The 19,224-nt window shown below is 45.2% G+C and overlaps 4 protein-coding genes across 4 annotated transcripts; all 4 read left to right on the top strand.

Annotated features, from left to right (window-relative positions):
• Positions 1 to 5,961: 5,961 nt before the first annotated feature.
• On the top strand, positions 5,962 to 8,505 carry F4822DRAFT_418442 (uncharacterized protein). The gene is made up of 2 exons (XM_051459530.1): positions 5,962 to 5,984; positions 6,239 to 8,505. The coding sequence occupies exons 1-2, from the start codon at positions 5,967 to 5,969 to the stop codon at positions 8,045 to 8,047; spliced, it is 1,827 nt and encodes a 608-aa protein (XP_051309817.1). The 5' UTR covers positions 5,962 to 5,966; the 3' UTR covers positions 8,048 to 8,505.
• A 3,290-nt stretch (positions 8,506 to 11,795) lies between these two features.
• On the top strand, positions 11,796 to 12,746 carry F4822DRAFT_433991 (uncharacterized protein; the record flags this gene model as incomplete). The annotated part of the gene is made up of 1 exon (XM_051461930.1): positions 11,796 to 12,746. The coding sequence occupies one exon, from the start codon at positions 11,796 to 11,798 to the stop codon at positions 12,744 to 12,746; it is 951 nt and encodes a 316-aa protein (XP_051309816.1).
• Positions 12,747 to 13,944: 1,198 nt separating this feature from the next.
• Positions 13,945 to 15,064, top strand: F4822DRAFT_433990 (putative methyltransferase-domain-containing protein; the record flags this gene model as incomplete). Its single annotated transcript, XM_051461929.1, has 3 exons — positions 13,945 to 14,028; positions 14,089 to 14,733; positions 14,783 to 15,064. The coding sequence occupies 3 exons, from the start codon at positions 13,945 to 13,947 to the stop codon at positions 15,062 to 15,064; spliced, it is 1,011 nt and encodes a 336-aa protein (XP_051309815.1).
• A 539-nt stretch (positions 15,065 to 15,603) lies between these two features.
• On the top strand, positions 15,604 to 16,766 carry F4822DRAFT_433989 (glutathione S-transferase; the record flags this gene model as incomplete). The annotated part of the gene is made up of 6 exons (XM_051461928.1): positions 15,604 to 15,640; positions 15,702 to 15,724; positions 15,779 to 15,890; positions 15,937 to 16,085; positions 16,261 to 16,295; positions 16,370 to 16,766. The coding sequence occupies 6 exons, from the start codon at positions 15,604 to 15,606 to the stop codon at positions 16,764 to 16,766; spliced, it is 753 nt and encodes a 250-aa protein (XP_051309814.1).
• Between the last annotated feature and the right edge of the window lie 2,458 nt (positions 16,767 to 19,224).

Genomic DNA, 19,224 nt, shown 5'->3' with positions numbered 1-19,224 from the left:
TCCGTGCGAAGCTCTACAAGATTCCCATCTAGGACTCATGGATGAAACGTAGATGGGAAAAGGTGGGTGTGTTGTACGTGGATAGGTCGGTCGACTTCCAAGTTAGCACGAACTGGCAGTCAAGTCAGATTTTTTTGATCCTCCCGCATACCGGCCCTAGACAATTTGAACCAACACAAATGTGTATTATTACCACGCAACACATCACATCAACTTGCCATTCTCGGATGGGTGCTTGCTACTACTGCTGTTTCTTCTGCTTCTGATGGCTGCTGTCGGTCCCGTACCTACCTAATGTAATGTAGTGTCTATAGATATATATGGATACTGTACGACAGGGGTTTGACGTGCAATTTGGATTGATGGAGAGTGACGACATACCTCCTATATTTCCCCGGCGAAATATATATTAAGAACAATGACTTTCCCGATAACGTGGAAAGCCATGATTGAATATATATGTATACGTCCTACCATAATTTGTCACCCGCGGGGACCGCAATATGGACGAAGAAAGGAAAATTAGAATAGAATAAAAAAATAATAGAAAAAATCGCTAAAATGGCAGTCCTGTAGGAACGAATGTACTGTACCATCCGAGGATAGTATTGTAAATAGGTCGTGTGGGGCAGAAACGCCACGTCCATGTTCCCTATCTACAGGTACCGAGACGGGATTTTCCAATTCCTCTTGGTCGTCGGCCCTCCCCCCTCGTGGCGTATCCAGCCCGTGCAGATTCTCGCGTGGATGACCTGCAGCTCTTTCTTGGTTAGGGGAGCGAGTAAGTGTTTTTGAAGGGAAAAAGAGAAGAGCCGTAGGCACGTCGCAGAAATCGCACCGTGCCCCATACACCACAACATGTAACGTCGACGCTGCAAGGAGAAAGAGAGTGAGATGCTGAAGGCAATCAACTAGGTAGGAATCGGCGATTTTTTAAGCTCGATAAAAATGATGACAATAATACTTATAGCTATATAAACAGTTAGAACCGTTGTGTCTTGTGCAAGCTGAAGTAATGCCAGGGCGTAGATATCCTAACAGCTTTCAGCTAGCCTCTAAATAAGCTGGGATTTATTTCATGGGATTTCGATATGAGACAGGGAAAAAAGCAGACAAGCAGCAAGGGCAAAAAGATTGCTTACTCACCCCGACCACCACCGAGATGTGGCGACCCTTTCGTCGCTAGAAGCGGTGGTCGCCAATATTATGGCCCAACACTGGCAGCCAATTGCCTACTTCCATAGACATACTATGGACATACTATGTACATAGCAGCATAGTTGGACCTCTCGCTTCAATAATCCTATTCTGGTCTGGCACGATTAAAGGTCTACTATTTTCCCAGATTGAATAAAACCGGATCATTTAATCAGTACTCACTAGCTGAGACCATTTCCTCATCGAATATAACGTCTTAGATCTGGGTGCGGCATTCCACTTATCCAGATACTCCTTAGTTTCAATTATGTTCCCATGTATACTATATGTACCTAGGTATCTTGGCGTCTAAATAGTATCGGTTGAAGAATTTCCTATTGAAGATAATTAATTGTCGGATTAGGTTATGTAATTTGTAAATAACTGTTATGTCTGTTGGCAAAGAAGCTCATAACATACTATCGCATAACAGACCCAGGTAGATAACTTACAGTCATACGGCGTCCTAATAAAATAAGATAACAAAAAATCAGACGGGATTGTCAGGAACGCCGGGAATCCCTCAGACAGGGCGGGATGTCATCGCGTGCTTGAAATATTTCGGGTAGGCTATGCGTTATGCTATCCAAGCTTGCCTAGGTGCCAAGTTCCACCAGCGGAGAGGAATCCATTGGTGGACAATGGTGGAGAGCTTTGCTCAGCTACAGGCCTACTACAGGCTACGCGCAGCGGGTTAACAGTACATAGAGGATACTTACCACAGCTACCTCTTACGGGCCATCCCCCGACGTACCTAAAATGTTTCGCTGAACCTTCTGTAATTGGATTCCATCGCCGCCTCTTCTTCTTCTTCTACATACATAAATACTTATTGGTCTCCTTACTTTGTCCACGGCGGTGTGAACATGCGGATATGATACAAAAAGGACAATATCTGATACCCAAGTAATAATAAGTAAATGTCCTAATATAAATATCATACGTACATATTTTCAAGGCAGATTTCCATTTGAAACATTTTTATGCTATTTAGGATTTCTCGGTTCATGGGACGTCGATAATCCTAAAGGGGGCCGAAACCTGGAGGGATCCCTTAGGTCCTTAGGTTTGGTGGAATGATCCGAAGTTGCGGCGTGCCCGTCTGCTCGGTTCCAGTTGGTGACAGCAAGCGGTACAGTCTTAAGACTGGGTAATACGCACAGTCGCCGCCACCATGGAGACGAACAAGAAATAACAAGAGTCTAAGTGCTGCAGAGCATAAGCTCTTATGTATTGTTTCAGTCAGATCTGGGACATACAGTAGGTGCAGTAGGTAGGTGGTAAATTTTTATGTTTCTCTCCATGCCGCTTGTTGGACTTTGTCTCGATCGCCCGTCATGACATGACATATCATACCCAATCGGGATTCGAATGCCCTGCATGTCAGCGCGGTTGGCGAACCATTTTTGGGGGGTCCATGACCCATCTCCCAGGGATAATTCACCTCTGCCAACGCTCATTCGCACAGAAGCCCAGCCATTAGAAAATTATCAGCCTGGTTAGCCAAGGACACCAAGGAGTCGTCAGGCGCGCAGAAGAATACTCTTGTATGTAACTTGCATTTATAATCTGCTGACCACCGCATTGCCCGGCGATGAGTTAGTTTTTATGAGTTATCGCAAGCAATGGTTACCCGGGGAAAAGTTACGTTTGGATCCCGTTAGGACATTTCAAGTAATTGCTGAAAAATTTGGTACATATCGAGTAATCATGCTGCAATATGAGGCACCCTACCGACCCTACAAACATATCATCCACACATACACAGCCTGTCTATGTAAGAAGTAAGGTACCTAACCACACCATAGTCCCCTACTCCCTATATGTCGACATGGCAAAAAAAGAACGTAGCATTGAGGAGTCTATACACACACACGCACATACACGCAACACATCTGACGACAAAAAAACTATTTCATCTACTTTACGTCCGTAGGTATAAGGCACAATTCCAACACAGGAAAAGATCGAGTGCAACAACACAACAACACAACGAATATCCTATTTCGCCTCGTATTTGGGCCTGACAACGAAGCAAAGATGCATAGTTTGCCCATTGATACCATCCTGCCATGCCTTACCTACATATGTAAGTACGTACGCACGTATGTGTATCGACCCAAGTCAACAGGTCCTCGACAACGGCGTCATTCACCGAGCACATGTGTAGGCTGTCACTTATCACTTGAGATGAAATGGAGACTAGTGATGAGTTGGCCCTCCTTCCTACCATAGCATTGCCATGTTATTCAGAGGCAACATACATGATAGACATGTGTGTAGGTATTTGTCTTGTAACGAGCCGCAATTGCGATACAATTAATGCTAAAGGAGGTCCTGGCGCCCAAGTTGGGAAAATGATGTAATTTAGGCCTCGGGGGGTTGTTCAATGTTGCCCCCAGCATTTTTATTTAATTTTTTTATTTTATTTTATTATATTCTATTTTATCTCCTTTTGCACACAGACATAGACATGGTAGATAGACATGGATACAGACACACATAATAGAATAGAATAGGATAGCATAGACAAATAGACAAATAGACAAACAGAAAAGGTACCGCCACCCAAAAAAGACCGTATTTATTCAGACCAGGGTTGTTCCCTTGAATTCCCCATGATACTTTCTCGTCATCAAATAGGTCCGGCCAATGATTCATACTAGTTTGTTTTTGTATGTATTTGTCTATTCTTACAGGACCTACTAGACTAATTCCCATACTACTACATACTACCGGTAGTACTGACTGTATTTTATTTTATTATATTATATTGCATGTATGTGAAGACGTAGTCGACCCGGGAAAGTTTGCTCCTTGTATCAGAAATAGAAATGGGAAAAAACGGACGGACAATTTACAAGTAACAATAGAGATCGTATCCAAGAGAGTACCCATGTTCGGTTAGTAGATCCGCTTCGCAAGCGTTCTATGTTGATGTACCGTAGCATGTACTTATTTCGTGTATTTTGCTACGTAAGTAAGGTAAAAACAGAAAATAACAGTCAGGTATTACAGGTATTATCATAATAAAACAACACAGCAAGACAAATTGATTTACTTTACAACATAACATATTGATTATCGAACAACAGCAAAGAGAGAAAAAAAATATCTCTGTGCTGCCCAATGCCATGTAAGCCTTCAATGGCCTCGATGATGCGCGGTTGAACAACTGACTGGATGCTTCGTCCGAGGGAAAAATGTACGGTACATTATGTAGCGTGTATGTACCTATTTACGCATCTGCGCATCCGCAAATCCATGACCCCTGTCTCACACAGCCCAAGTTACGAAAGTACCTATCATGTACCTATGGTACCTGTTTTCCTGTAGGCGAATATGAATGTACCTGCTATGATAGGTGGTAGAACAAGCGTGCTTGGACCCTGTAGCAACATTGAAGTAGCAAGTTTGCCCTACTGTGCCATAGAAAGTGTATTACCAGACTACCTGACCAATGTACTTTCGTACCTTTTTATCCACTCAGGAACATCTAACAACCACCCATCAATTACACTCATCTATGTACTCATCAAGGTACCTACACATAACGCCTACATCGCCTACATACAGTCAGTCAGTCATAACAACAACAATGGCACTGACTAACAGTGTAATATCTCTCGGCTGTGTCGACAATGACATTTTTCTATTCTCTTCCATAGGTGTATTTCTAACCATAATAAAAAAGTTTTAATAGAAATAAAAGAAAAGGTTAATTCTAACAATAATATAATAAAACTTTTTTATCCACTCAAAGTAATTGAAAGTATGTTCACAATGTATTTATCTCCCTAGATCCTAGCGCATTGGAAATTGGCCATTCTTTCTGCAAAAGCCCAAAGCCCAGTGAACTCTTTCCCCTATTGCCTGGTTAGCCTAGTAAGAAGGTTTTCCCTTTCACAGTGCAAATTTAGAACATTAACCCTTTGAGTTAGCCTAGTTTAGCTTTGAGTTAGCGACACAAAGTGACTCTTACCAATAAGGTTTAGCCCCTAGGCTGAGGGGGGACGGGATGAACTAAGCAGCTAAGCAAGCGTAGGTAGTCAAGCGTGGTACTTGACTTATACTTTCAATACTTCCTGTGCTTCCTGGGACCACCCCCGTCATGCTCCACCTCTAGGTACCATCCCACCCCATCCATCCATCCATCCATCTGTGCCTTCATTTTCCCTTCTTTCTCCTCTTGACCAAGATTCAACGAGAACCATTCCGTACAACCTCGTACTTCCCATACAATTCTTCTCTTACGACACTCTTCTCTCGACCTCTTCCTCTACTCTACATACCATAATCCTCCTCCTCAATCTCTAGTTCACTCACACTATTCACCTCTACAATACCTGCATATCCCGGGGCTATTTTCTTGAGAGATCTACCTTAGCATAGCCATGTGACGGAGCTGCATGAATAGTCGGGTCATTGTTAAGTTGGACTCTTCGATAGTCTAGCTGGGTGCGGTTGTCTCGCCTCGACGAACTAGAACTATCTACCATACGAAATACCATTGTCACAACAAACCTCACGATATCGACGTACCGACGTCGTATATTATTAATCCCTGTTACCTATTCCTATTCACATAGTTGACATCCGAACCATCCTCCGGTATGTCGGCTCTAACGATTCCTGACGCCGGCCTCCTCTTGGAGAGCTCGCCTCACGCGAACGAGTCCCTGCCATTACAGGCATTCGGCCTCACGCTGAATAATAGCACGATTGAAGACATGATAAAATGTGTTCAAGGGGGCCAAGAGATCGAATTGATGCTAGGAAGCAATCCTGTAAGTTTGACTTCCTGTTTTCCTTGTTAGTCAACATCATTGCTTTTCCTGATTGTCAATAATCGACAACATTTACTACCTACATAAGGTGCTGTATACCTTGAGGGTTGGCCGAAACAGCACCTCGGTGGTTAATACGGCCGCAAGAAGGAACAACAAGAAGAAAAAAAAAATAGAATTACGTACATAGACATGCTTGAATAACCACTCAATTGAATGATCAACTGGTCTAACACGAATTTCCTCACCTACAGAGCCTTCACTTCGGGTCGAGAGAACAAAAAGTCAAACCAACTCCTGATTCATTTAATTTCGACTTATTTCTCACCAAACCCGAAGAGTCGCCAAATAAGGCACAACGACTCCCAAATCCCACCATGTCTATCCTAAAGAAACCCCCTACCAACCTCCAGACGAGCAAATCTACCACTACCGCGTCTAAACGAGGGACTAAGACGAAACCCTTACCTGCGGGAAAGTCCGCTATGGCCAGTGTACTATCGAACTCCACTACGAGGTCACTACCTACGAGTCCCGCGCTTAATGGAGTCGCCTCACCGAACCCGGCCTTTTCCGCCTCGCAACAGTTATTAGAAAAGAACAAGAACCAAAGAACCATTCTTGTTCATGAACTGGCATCGAGGGACCAAACCTACGAGTACCTTGCAGATGTATGGAAGGGTGCTGAAGGGGACCTAAAGCCTACCGTAGAGAAGGTCGCAAACTTCGACGCGACGTCCAAGAAATGGTGCCTAAAGAAGATGTACTGGAAAGAGCTCGACGTATGGAACTACAGTTACCGCAACAACGAGGACCGAACGGCCGCCATCGACAATGCGGTTAAGCAGTACGACAAGCAACGCATTCCGACATCGGCACCCGAATGGGAGAGGTTGCTTGCTCCTTCCGAGCGAGGCAAGGGCATCGTCCTAAGCAAACTGCAAGCGACTCTTGCAAAGGGGAACATCACACCAGTCTCCAGAGTTGCCAGCCAGAAGACCGACGATAGCGGAAACAAGAGCGACGCCGACTCTGCAAAGGCGAAGGGTGAGGCCATGTCCCGATCCAATTCGCAGCCGGTAGGGGCCAAGACGAAGAAGGTCAGCGAGCGGGAGGCGCAGACAAAGCGCCTCTTCTCAAGCAACCCTAAGAAGCCCGCACCGAAAAAGCCAGTCGCTAAGGTTAAGGCTACGGAAGAGAAGGGCAGGAAGTACCTTTCCGAAGAGAAAGTTATTGATTCGGAGAGCAGCGGGGACGAGAGGCCTTTGTCAAGCGCCAATTCTAGCGTGGTGAAGTCCAAGCCCGTTGAGAAACCTGTGGAGAGGCGAATCGAAAAGCCGGTTGAAAGGGTGGTTGAAAAGCCCAAGGAGAAGCCAGCTCCAGCACCGAAACCGAAGCCAGTGGTTCGAGCACCGCGCCCTCCGGTCAGACCCCCTCCTCCAACCGCCCAGAAGCGAAGCCGAGAAGACGATGACAGTAGTTCGAGCTCCGGGGCACCGCTGAGCAAGCGAATTAAGCCGAAGGAGCCCCCGAAGCCATTGCCGAGTACCACGGCTTTGAAGCATCGTCCATCGGATGCCAGCCAAAGCTCGAGGAACACTGGCCTAGGGGCGACCTCCTCGAATTTCTCCAAGAGCAAGAACACCTCACCGGCCAAATCTTCACCCCTCGCATCTTCGCCGCCAACGAATGCCTCCGATTTCGAGGACCAACAGCCTGTCCAACGGCCATCGAAACCCCAGGTTCGCAACGGAGAGCGCAACACCAATGGCGTGACAAACGGAGTCTCATCGAATGCAAACCCGGTCAAGAAGCGAAAGGAGCGGGATGTCGACCAGTTTTCCTCGCAGCAGTCTACGCCGAATAAGAAGCAACGCGTATCTAAGGACGTACTCATGAAAGCTAGACTGTTCACAAAGTTCTACGAGCGATACGAGGCGTTGCACTGGGAAATTTCGGGGTTGAAGGAGCCTCCTGAGGATAAGCTGGCCGATCTGCTAGAAATGCGGGAACGATTGGCCAATATGAAGGTTGAGATTTCCCAGGCTGTGACGGCGAATTAGGAAGCTTGGGTGACGGGCGCTTGCGAAACGACTGGAACGACAATTTGCATTAAATTGGAGCATGGAGCGAACGGGAGTTTTACGAAGCGCGACGAATGAGTAGCCGGCGAACAAATGGATGGGCGGAGATTAGCGATACCGCTATATATTTATTACGACGAACGAATGTTCTTGAACAGCGGCCGGCGGTATTCTGCATTTTTACTATCAGCGAATGGTGGACATCCCACTATCTAAGGGGAATTTGGCGATTGCATATTATTTTACGATTTTATTATTTTTTATTGTCTATTACTGGATACCGGAACCGAGGCATTTTGATTGGGATCAGGGATAACAGCAACACAGCATGGCTATTTGAAATTTGTGGTTTTGATTTATCTACCTTTTTTTTTTCCATATTTGATTTTTTTATTCGGTACGGGCATTTCGGATACCAGCATAGGTTCACCAAAAAAGGGCATTGATTATTTTTTTGACGGCACATGGTAACTAAAGCACCTAACGCATACTTGGATATGGGTATGGTTAAGATGCTAGCTTACGCACGGAGTTTGATGTGGTTGCTTTGATATGATACCTATTAGTACAGTACTAAGTACCTAGTTATACCATTACCCGATATGGGTGGATTGTTTTAATGATTGGAGTTGTGTTATGTGATTTGATTTGGTGATTTTGTGTAGATTGTGTGGTGTATACGTACTTGAATGTGTTTGGTGCGTTTTGTGATTATGATCGATATGTGGTGATGTTGTGGACTGGGGAATAGAATAGGTATAACGTAAGGAATTACTCGCATAGATAATGATGGGAAACGGGAAATGAGGGGTTGGGGATATGAGGATTGTTTGGATGGACAAAGAGCAAATACTGCTGGAGAATAGAGATACGTACTCGGGTAGGTGGTAAGTGGTGATGGAACACGTGGTTAGGAGATACTGGTTGTGTGTATAACTCGCTCTTTGGAGTAAGTAGATAGGCATCTGGGGATCTAGAATCAGTAGGAGGATAGGGGAATAGGGGAATTGCGGCTCTTTGTGCAACTGGAGATGTAATGAAGCAATCGCGTAGAGGTGGTGGGTGGGTATATCTCGTATACGTGGTAGATAGATAGGAAAGTTGGTGTAGATTGCGTCTGTGTGGTTGACCCGAGGGAGTGGATATGGAGAGGATGTGTATGGGATGGAGGGTATTAGGATTGGATGCTTTGGACTTGGGTGTATGCTGTTATAGGTTCGAAATGATGGAATATTACACGTAATATGTTTACCTAGGTTCTCGTACGATTATATAGGGGGCCTAGTCGTGGTGCGCTGATTATGTGTGTATGTGGTTGATTGATTGATATCCCCGTAGATTACAGTACTTGTGAGATATCTTGTGCGACTACCTTCGGGAGATAGGACCCAGAGAGTCGGGTCTTAGGTAAAGTGTGGTTTCATGTAGGGCATTTTGTGTGTATGTATGCAAGTATGTTGCTTGTCTCTCCCTATATTGCTGTGTAATTTCTGCATGTGTGTATGTTGTATGTGCGCTTGGGTGTGTATAGACACATGTGCATATGTATAAGGCTGTTTTCTACAGATATTTGCCACCAACATAACGAATAGCAAGCTTGTGCCCTACAACCACCAGCGACTTATCTACATATATTTGTTCGGGAACAAACTGCAGGAACGGTCACAAGAGCCTCATAATGCATGTAGTTCTCATCTCATCACCTAACAGTTACCTGATCTCAGTAACGTAACACAAAGTAACGCCTCATTTTCGGTGAGTCCGTTGGGCGAATATGAAGAGCCCAGACTTGGCCAAATGCGCCTCATTCCGCGCGAGGCGTTCGGGCTTCTCGTATAGACGCTATCTACCTACCTACCTAAGTAGTCATGCTGTCTGTCTATCACATCGAGGCGTCAAAGCTTTCGTCCAGTGAAAGAATCCAGTGACCGGTCCTATAGCGTAGCATTGTTTAGTCACATTTCTCGCGTTTGCGTCTAACTTCCTGACGCCCTAACAGGCGCCTCTAGGATGGGTGTCACAACAGTAGATCACTAACGATAACGGGAGTTGAGTCCCAGGGCGATCGAATAGTTGGTTGTATGCACATATTCTATTCCACCCGTCGGCAAGCGGAATGGATAGAGGATAGGTCGCTTTCAACCAATATTATCGCTCAACGTATTCGTCGTGGGTTGCGCCTTGACCTTACGTATCTTCCCTTGCATACCGAATACCATGGTTGCAATGGAGGCTCTTCAGGGGTCTGAGTCTTCTGCTATTGTTTAGTTTCGGTAAACTTCGATGGTATTATTTGTACTTACAAGTTACAAAGATGTATCTGCGAAATGCGACAACAAAATACAAAAAATCTGCGCCTCAGCCTTGGGATCAATGATACCCATAGACTACCATTTTACATTTTTAAACCCCTCCAAAAAAAGGAAGAAACGAAACTCCAACCTTACCCATATTAATTCCCAAAAAGAAAACTTTCAACTTACAGAGCCTTATCTCAACCCCTATGTTTCGAGTTTACAGTACAGTAGCTGTCAAAGTTTACATGGGATGTACATAAACAAGGATAACTTGCGCCCCAAACCCAACCTAACCTAACTAACCCCCCAAGCCCCAGGCGCCAAGCGCGGCTAACCTGGGTACCTTACCTAACATCCCCTAGCTCCGCTGACAAATTTGGCAGTGTGACGGACCGCGGAACCAAAGCGTCGGGTTTTCCTTTAGCGCACGGTCCTTACATATTTCATTCATTCCGGGCAAAATACCCACAGACAAGTACCTGCGGTGTAAGCAATATTTCTACGTAGCTGCGGAATACTAAATCCGGTATACCTACTACCTTCAACAAGACATACCGTAACACAAACGCACAAATCCTATGAGTAAGAAAAGTCTCAGCTGAGATGTTGTGTAAACCACCTATCTCGCATTTACTTGCCTGATGAAGTAATTAAGTAGAAGAGAAAAAAAAGAAAGAAGAAAAATTGGATGGTTCTTCGGTGTCGGTGTAGGAGCGAGCCTCATGCGCTACCTCATAATCGGGCGCTGATCGAAGTACATGTATCTCTAAGTACCTTCCAACTGTATCGATTCAAACTCCCTTTTGAATGATGATTGCATCAATCATGATAATAGAGTTAAGTACGACGAATACGGTATGTCCTATTGTTTCAATATAGTAACATCCCCGACTTCAGTTTGGCTCAGACAGCAGTTCAGCGACTAGCGAAACAGGGGTGACAATCCCGTGTCAAAGCATCCCTATAGAAGTAGCAATATTGATTGAAATACAATACAACACAATAGTTTGTATTGATTCCATTAACCTAGGGCTTAAGTGTATGATGTCAGGATCAATTCTGCTATGGATTGTGAAATCGCATCCTCATGCGACGTAGAGAAAAGTAATAGTACGGTAATTAATCTCACTACCGACTGGTTGAAATTGAGATAAATGAATTGCCCAGCGATTCAACAAAGTGAGAACACCAAACCACGAAAAAACGGCGATTGTGTAAGACATCCAACCTCGTAGATGTTGCTAATGCTGATTGATGCCAAACCGCTTCAATGCTGTTTTGCTTTGATATTTGGATACCTGAGGCATGCAATGAACGCAGAAATCACAACCATGGGCAAACAACATGATTACAAAAAGCCCAGCATTGCTTCCAGTATCACCAGCTGAAAGTGATCTGCGACGGTAATGATATTGTACATTTGGTACATGATGGCCAAATCTTACAAAAATGGTAATGCCGGAAACCACGGGGCGCTCCGTCAACAAAAAACTAGACGGAATGTAAGCGGGGCATCCGAAAAATCCCATCCGGATTCCCCTGATGCACCCTCTTACAGAATCAATGATGGCCCGTTTTACAGACACCCTGCTGCAAATAATGGTCGTGATGACGATATCAGTGTTGGCCGTCGAAGCACACAATCAAAGCATTCCTCGGAAGACGGTACAAGAGAGGGTACTCCGACCCCTGCAGTTCCTCACGTCGAAACTAGTGCCGGTGTCAGAATGGAATTGAAATTATCACTCTCAGCCAAACTCCTCGCGAGTCAAATCAGCGAAAGCAAGAAGTTCTGGGTTGCGTTCCAACAAAAATTCGAGGACGAGGTGACAGGGATTAAATACTATGCCAGCGGTCATACACTGCGGCAGACGTGGCGGGAGAGAATAGAGCACTACAGGCAACACAGAGCGGGCGAGGACGAAGATGACGAGGAGGAGCTCAGTATCCAGCAAATGAAGCTAGAAGCATGCTTGGACCATATTAATAACGCTGCAGAAGTGTATGCTCGATCACAGCCCCCGCACAGTCACGCCAGCCATAACCCTCGATATACCGCTCTGAAGAAGATTCGTATAATTGGAGATGTCGTTCGCGGTCTAGTTGCGCAATCTTCGTTGGATAGTGCGGCGTGTGCGGACTTGGTAAAGGAAATATCCAATCTCGAAAAGCTCGTAGATCCGAAAAGTTCAGAGGCTAAAGTCATACACCGGGTTGGAAGGCAAAACGCCAAGAAAATCATCCATCCGGACGAGGGCGAAGACCAGATTCTGGTTGAACCGGCGGTTCTGGAGGCAGGCATCCAAGTTGATAACGATGATTTAGAGGTGGCGGAGGATGGCGACGATAATTGGAATAATCACGATAGGGGAACACCCTGAATCGGAGTGGGGTATTGGCGATCGAGTTGACGGGTCCGTAGTTTGCGATAATTTTATGTCGATGAATTTTTAACCAGATTGTTAGCAGTATCCTCAACTTAAGTGATGTTGAATTTGGATAGGATTAGTACAAGACTTACAGTGTGGGTGTGGGTTGAGCATCGTCCCCACCAGAGTAATCGGAATCGAATCATAGACGCCCATTCCCCCCGCGAAGGAGAAATGAAGCATCCACGCTGCGTATCGCACTCAAGTGTTCTCACACACAATCTTCGCAATGACTCTCCCATAGGAACCCAGCTCCCTCGTCTTCTCCTTGCGGATATACACGAAGTGAAGGGCCCTGCGTCTCTGATGCCAATTTGCAAACGTGTGAAACCATCACGCCAGACCCTCGCGGGCAGACCTGTCAATCCCACGCTGGGCAGGCGACAAGGTAGTGATGAAGATTACTCCGAATTTCTCATGAGCGAATAAAATAGATATAAACTCTAAGAAGAATAGATCTGACGAGAAGCTGCTTGCGCAGCTTCTCCGTATGTAGCTCAGAAACGCAGCGTTGGTGAGGACGATGCTGAAGAAAAAAGGAAGAAGAAAAGAGAAGAGCTAAGCTTTGGGATTTTTCGAGTCATGGTAAAAATTGTGAGTGGGGCAATTGAGAGCTCTGCTTTATCGATAAGAGTGACCAATCAAATCCACTTGATCTTACCACCCCAGTATCCAGGCATATGACCAATCAAAAAGGCTTTTACAGCTGAGTCAAGGGGCCATAATTGGGGGGTAGGTACCTAGGTACACAAAAACACCATCAATTTCGTGATCCTCTTTTTTTTTTCCCCTTCCTTTTTTATCTCCGCCGCAGTTTCCTTGAATCGGCAGCTACCCAGGTATAGTATCATGGTCAGTCGGTGCATTGGGCTAGACTCATCCATAAGATTTAAAACGACTTAAAATGTCAACCATCAATTCCAAGTGGATGTTTTACTCATCTTCTCATTTCTTTCTACTCTTAACGTGAGTACTCGACTTGAGTACGTGATGCAAATTAACGACGCTCATACTATCGCCACAATGTCTTCCTTCCGGTGACAAGTTTCAAATACTTTTCTTTCTGTTAACTATAGATCTTTCATTGCGTTGCCCTTTTTAGACAATAATAGACGATAGACGTTAGACGATATTGTTCGCTGTTAATACAATGTCTATTTCCATTGCAGACTTCCCCCAGGTTTGGCAGAAGCCCTCGTCTGCAGAGCTTCTTGCATCCCTCAAACGTCTTCAGGTAAGCTCGCTTAGAGCACCCGTTTCGACAAGACTGTTGAGATCTCACCTCAAGACCTAGGTCGACCCTCCAATATGGAGTCCTAGAACGTCGCGGAAAATCATTCTAGAGACCTACCAAAATGCTGCTCAGTTTCGCCGAGAGGTTGCTGCCTATTTGTCCAGCATAATCAAGAGTAATCTCGGATGGATTCAAGATGAGGATGAGAAGGAGGCGCTCTGGGATGAAGCAAGTCGTCGTCTCTCGGAGCGTTGTGGTAGAGCTGGCATGGGTGAAATTACACGAAGATGGCCACTCGAGACGCAAGCTTCTTCTCCTTTCGAGTTGATCATTCGCGAACCTCCTATTACTGGCGATTGCCTTGGTTTGAAAACCTGGGGGTCCTCGTATTTACTCGCGTGCTCGCTAGACAAGATCGCGAAAGAGTCCTTGTCTCATCTCATCCAGCTAGGAGGCCTGAATCAGTCATTAGATGTTCTCGAATTAGGCTCAGGTACAGGGCTCTTGGGGATGGCTGCTGCTGCCATCTGGCAGACGAACGTAGTCTTGACCGACCTTCCAACCATAGTACCAAATCTCGCCCACAACGTCGAGAAGAACCGGTCCGCTATCGAGACTTTGGGAGGGAGTGTCGATTCGGGAGATTTAACGTGGGGTTCTGAAGACGATAGTGCTGAGCGATTTGCTCAAAAGAATCAGTTTAAAGTTAGTTACTCTAAGCTCTTGAATAGTTTCAATGACTAATCTTAAGTAGATTGTTCTTGCCGCAGATCCTCTCTATGATGATGATCACCCCGAGCTTCTATCTTCCGCAATTACCGACCACTTAATGAAGGAGAAAGATGCTAGGGTCGTTGTGATGGTTCCTCAGAGAGATTTGACCACCAAGAGATTGATGACGAAATTCGTATCTGCAATGGAAGCCTCAAGTTTGATGATTCTGGAAGAACATATTCTACTCGGTCAGGACGATTGGGACGATGATAAGGAGAATTCGGATATAGAATGTTGGTGGGCTGTATTCGGGAGGCAATGACGACGGTACTGTTATGTTAGCCCAGTCCAATTTCCCCGATTCTCTTCTTACCAACACAAAGAAGTATAGATGATTGATAGAGCAATAGTAGAGGTATCGCCTCGGACCCCAGTCGCATTCCGGAGGCGGCCCCGCATAGATGATCCCCAAATTCCGAGTAACCCGAATATCGCTCGGTGAATTCGAACTGTCATGAAACCAACCATATAAGGGGGTTAATAACTTTGTTGTTGCGCGAGGAGATCGCAGGTAACTGCTACGGAAGCTATCGTATACATACAAGAATGACTTATTTGTTCTAAGGACTCCCTTGCCTCCACATCGGCGATAAGGAGTTCCTCCGATACTTCCCAGGATGTATCCCTTTGTATGGCTTAACTATTGACACGAATCTCTGGATTAAGGATCCCTTGCTTCCATGGGTATTACGTGTGCGGCGCGAAGGTTATAAAGAGACGTAGCTGTATGTTGGTGATATTAGCTTCACCTAACCACCTCTCAGTAACTAAATCCCAACATAACTTTATTTTCTCACCGTGATGGCTAGCATCAAACCTATTCGTATCTGGATCACCCGTAAGTCGAAGAGAGGCCCCGTGAAATGTCTTTGTATTGTCGCTAATTACATGATAACCAGCTCCGGGTCCTAATTCCTGGAAGGTCAGCATATCTCGATGTTTCTCGATAGCGAGGGACAGACCTGATGTAGAATAGGTGATTATGGTCTTGGAAGAACTTAGCGTACCGTATGAAATTAAGGCGATCGAGTTTGCCGATATTAAGAGGAAGCCCTTCATCGATATCAATCCAAATGGGCGAGTGCCTGGTATGTAGATTCAAATCAATTGGGGTTTATGTACTGACCTGAGAAGCAATTGGGGGCCCGAATACAGATATAACGCTCTGGGAATCGGGAGCTATCATCCAGTATATCGTCGAACAATATGACGTCAATAAGACCTTGACGTATGATACTCTGAAGGAGAAGCATCTTCTCAATCAATATTTGCAATTCCAAATGGTATGTATGAAAACGTCGTATTCGGCTCTTAATTATTTGTCGCATTCCCTCCGGCCACCTAGTCAATCGTGAACAATTCAATCGTCGTCTTCCTCGACCTATTCGATCAGTAGATAAAAACTCACGGACCTTATCGCATCTCAAAAATAATTGCTAACATACCTCAATCAATTAGAGCGGGCAGGGACCTTATTTCGGCGTCGCCGCATGGTACGCACATTCCGCCGCTATTCGCGATATCGCCTTCTTCGCCGTTGCCATTCATCCCAATTGACTATATATAGGTTCAACATCTTACATCAAGAAAAGGTGCCATCGGCAATTGAGCGATACAATGCGCAATTGAAACGGGTTCTCGGCGTGCTCAATACGTGTCTCGAAGGTAAGCAATGGCTCGTCGGCGATAAGATGACGTATGCGGATCTATCGTTTATGCCGTGGAACCATCGCGTCGATTCCGTCATTTTGTGCGCGCCTGAGGATAAGTTCGTCGGGTATCCTAATGTTCAGGCCTGGCATGAACGGATGGTCGAGCGGCCCGCGTGGAAGAAGTGTATGGAGATTCGGGATAGCTTGATGCAGGAACAAGGGCTGGAGAATGGAACGGGTAGACCCGCGCGCTTTAAGACGTTCCAGGAGTATGAGGAGGCGATTGCTAGGGGAGAGGACGTACATGCTTAGGTATGGGTAGTAGGTATGTTTATCGAGTTAGGGGACTGCCCGCCTAATTGCCCACATTGATAGCTGTCTAGGTACGCGTATAGGTACCTATCTTAGAGTTTCGTCGGGGACTGCTCATCGAAGGGGGATCCTCGTCTACCTACCTAGGTACGTATTTAGGTATTCAAAGTGAAGTTAGCAGTGGCTTGGGTTAGTCCCCCTTAGGTACGCGTGTTACATGTATGTACCTACATTGGTGCTTAACCGCGGGTACTCCTAGCTAGATGTAGCTACGCGTAGCCTATTAATGACAGCCGTAGATGCTCTTTCCCTAGAAATCTCCAAAGTAGGCAACTAAAAATCATTCTACTTTCTAAGCCTAGGATTAGAGTTTGACAAATACGCAGCTGAGCGATATACTCGCCCCGCCCCTCGACCCCCGATCCCTGAGTTAGAGATGAAGAGTAAGTGACTGCCTCACGTACCTAGGTATGTAAATCCACAATAATGAGCTCCAGCGAGCTAGAGTAGCTATACCCACGGTGAATCACTACCTACCTACCTAGGTATTCTCAAAGAGAAGCTTCAGCGTTTTTTTTTTTAATTACGGGGATAACGGCATTTCGTGGTTTTCGGAGGTGGGTGTTAGTATGTGATGAATGTTCCTTCCATCCAATTCCCCAGTCAGACCACTTCTATCATCAAACTTGTTATCTTACACTAGGTTTCCCGCGCCCTTATACGGGTTACTCTAGCTTGTATGCGACTTCCTCATCATGAGTGTCGTGCTTAAGGCTATCCGATCCGAAGGCGGAATGAAGGAACACCGATTAGATAGGGCTTAGGGCCTATGTATTAGTAGATTTTCTTTGTTCCCTCCCCGTTGACTATCTAGATCTCATATAACTACCTAGGTACCTATACTAATGTTAAGGGGCTAGATCCCTGCATTTCCACCGTCTATAGGGGGAGCGACGCTCAGACCACCTTGGACTATGGTAGATTTGAAGTATTTTCGTCCGAACTACTACAGTGCCTCCATGAACTCAAGGCGATTGGTAGATTGTGGGGACGGGCCACGTGCTTTCTTAGACTTAGGAATTGCCTGTTGTTAGTGTAATTTGGGTAGGTAGGGGTGGTGATAGGTGGTTTGTAGGGCTGGATATATCGTGGCTTCCTCTTCCTTCTCTCGACTCTGGGGTATGAATTAATTGGCTATCACTGTTACTGATAAGTACTGTGTATAGTTATGTTCGCTATCATCGTAGGTCGATATTCAGTTATGTGTAAGTAGCCTTGGTTCACTATATGTGATTTGGTCGTAACCAACAATAATACTACTTAAGAGACAAATGAATATGAATTATTATACACGATCATTGAATGGAATTAAGCATATTAGTTAGGTAGTAATTCACTCCTTGAATACCTAGTCTACGTAGTGATCTGAATAAAACCATTGACCATGTCCAAGCGTATGAGGTGAAATTCACCTGAAGAGACGTATCCCCCTTAACTCGGTATCTATCGATTCATATCCAAACAGCTTCGGTACCTAGGTATCTAGTACCTAGGATTGTAAATAACTTGGGAAGGTACGGTTTATTGGCCCACCTATAGCGCAAGTAAACAAGATGCAAGTACCTAGGTAGTGCCATCACTCGCTATTGCCGTGCTACGGATATGGCCCGATAGTCACAGGGCCGGGTCTCCGTACCTTCCCGTTGTAAATCGCCCGTAGTGGATATTATTCCTTGACTTTCTATTCCGTCGTTCCTCCCCCTACTCATTTTGCTTGCACTCCCCCCAAAACAATGCTACACTTTTCCATCTCCTAACAAATTCCTAAACCTTTCCCACTAGGTTTTCTCTTCCATTTTCCAAGTCAGAAAAAAGAATTTCCAACACACCAATTCTAACTTAGGGTTCCCTTTTCACACACATTGATCCTCTCTTTTCTCCTCGACACTCTCCAAGGTCTAATCATTAACTCCATCAAGAATATCTTCGGCTAGTAAGTAGGAACCAGTTCATTGATCGCTCATAGAGTCATCGCACAATCACCCATCAATCCATCCTATACTCTTTCATCAGTATCATCCATCCAATCACTTTCAATCGGGAAAATGTCTCCCTAGCTCCCTTTACCACCTACCCTTGATGTGATCTTCTATGAGTAGAGGGTTTTCATGGATGAACATGCGAATGTATTTGAGAAGCAGAAAGTTATAATTGTTTCTCTTCCCTTTCCTATCCTTCTTCACAGCACCAGAACAAGAAGATCCGCCAAGTCAATCACCAAAAAACATTCTGGAGCATCTCTTTCTACCATCACCACCCCAATTTCCCACAAAGCCAGGACATAAAAGAATTAACCATGGTATGTTCATTACCATTGGTTTGAAGAACTTTTGCAGCCGTTTAAGACGTATCTCTCATCTCTTGACTGTGACTAACAGACATCGGGCAGGGCCGGAAC

Source organism: Hypoxylon trugodes, assembly GCF_022578975.1.
Source record: "Hypoxylon trugodes strain CBS 135444 unplaced genomic scaffold F4822scaffold_10, whole genome shotgun sequence".
Classification (NCBI taxonomy): domain Eukaryota; kingdom Fungi; phylum Ascomycota; class Sordariomycetes; order Xylariales; family Hypoxylaceae; genus Hypoxylon; species Hypoxylon trugodes.
This window is presented reverse-complemented; position numbering and strand designations above follow the sequence as displayed.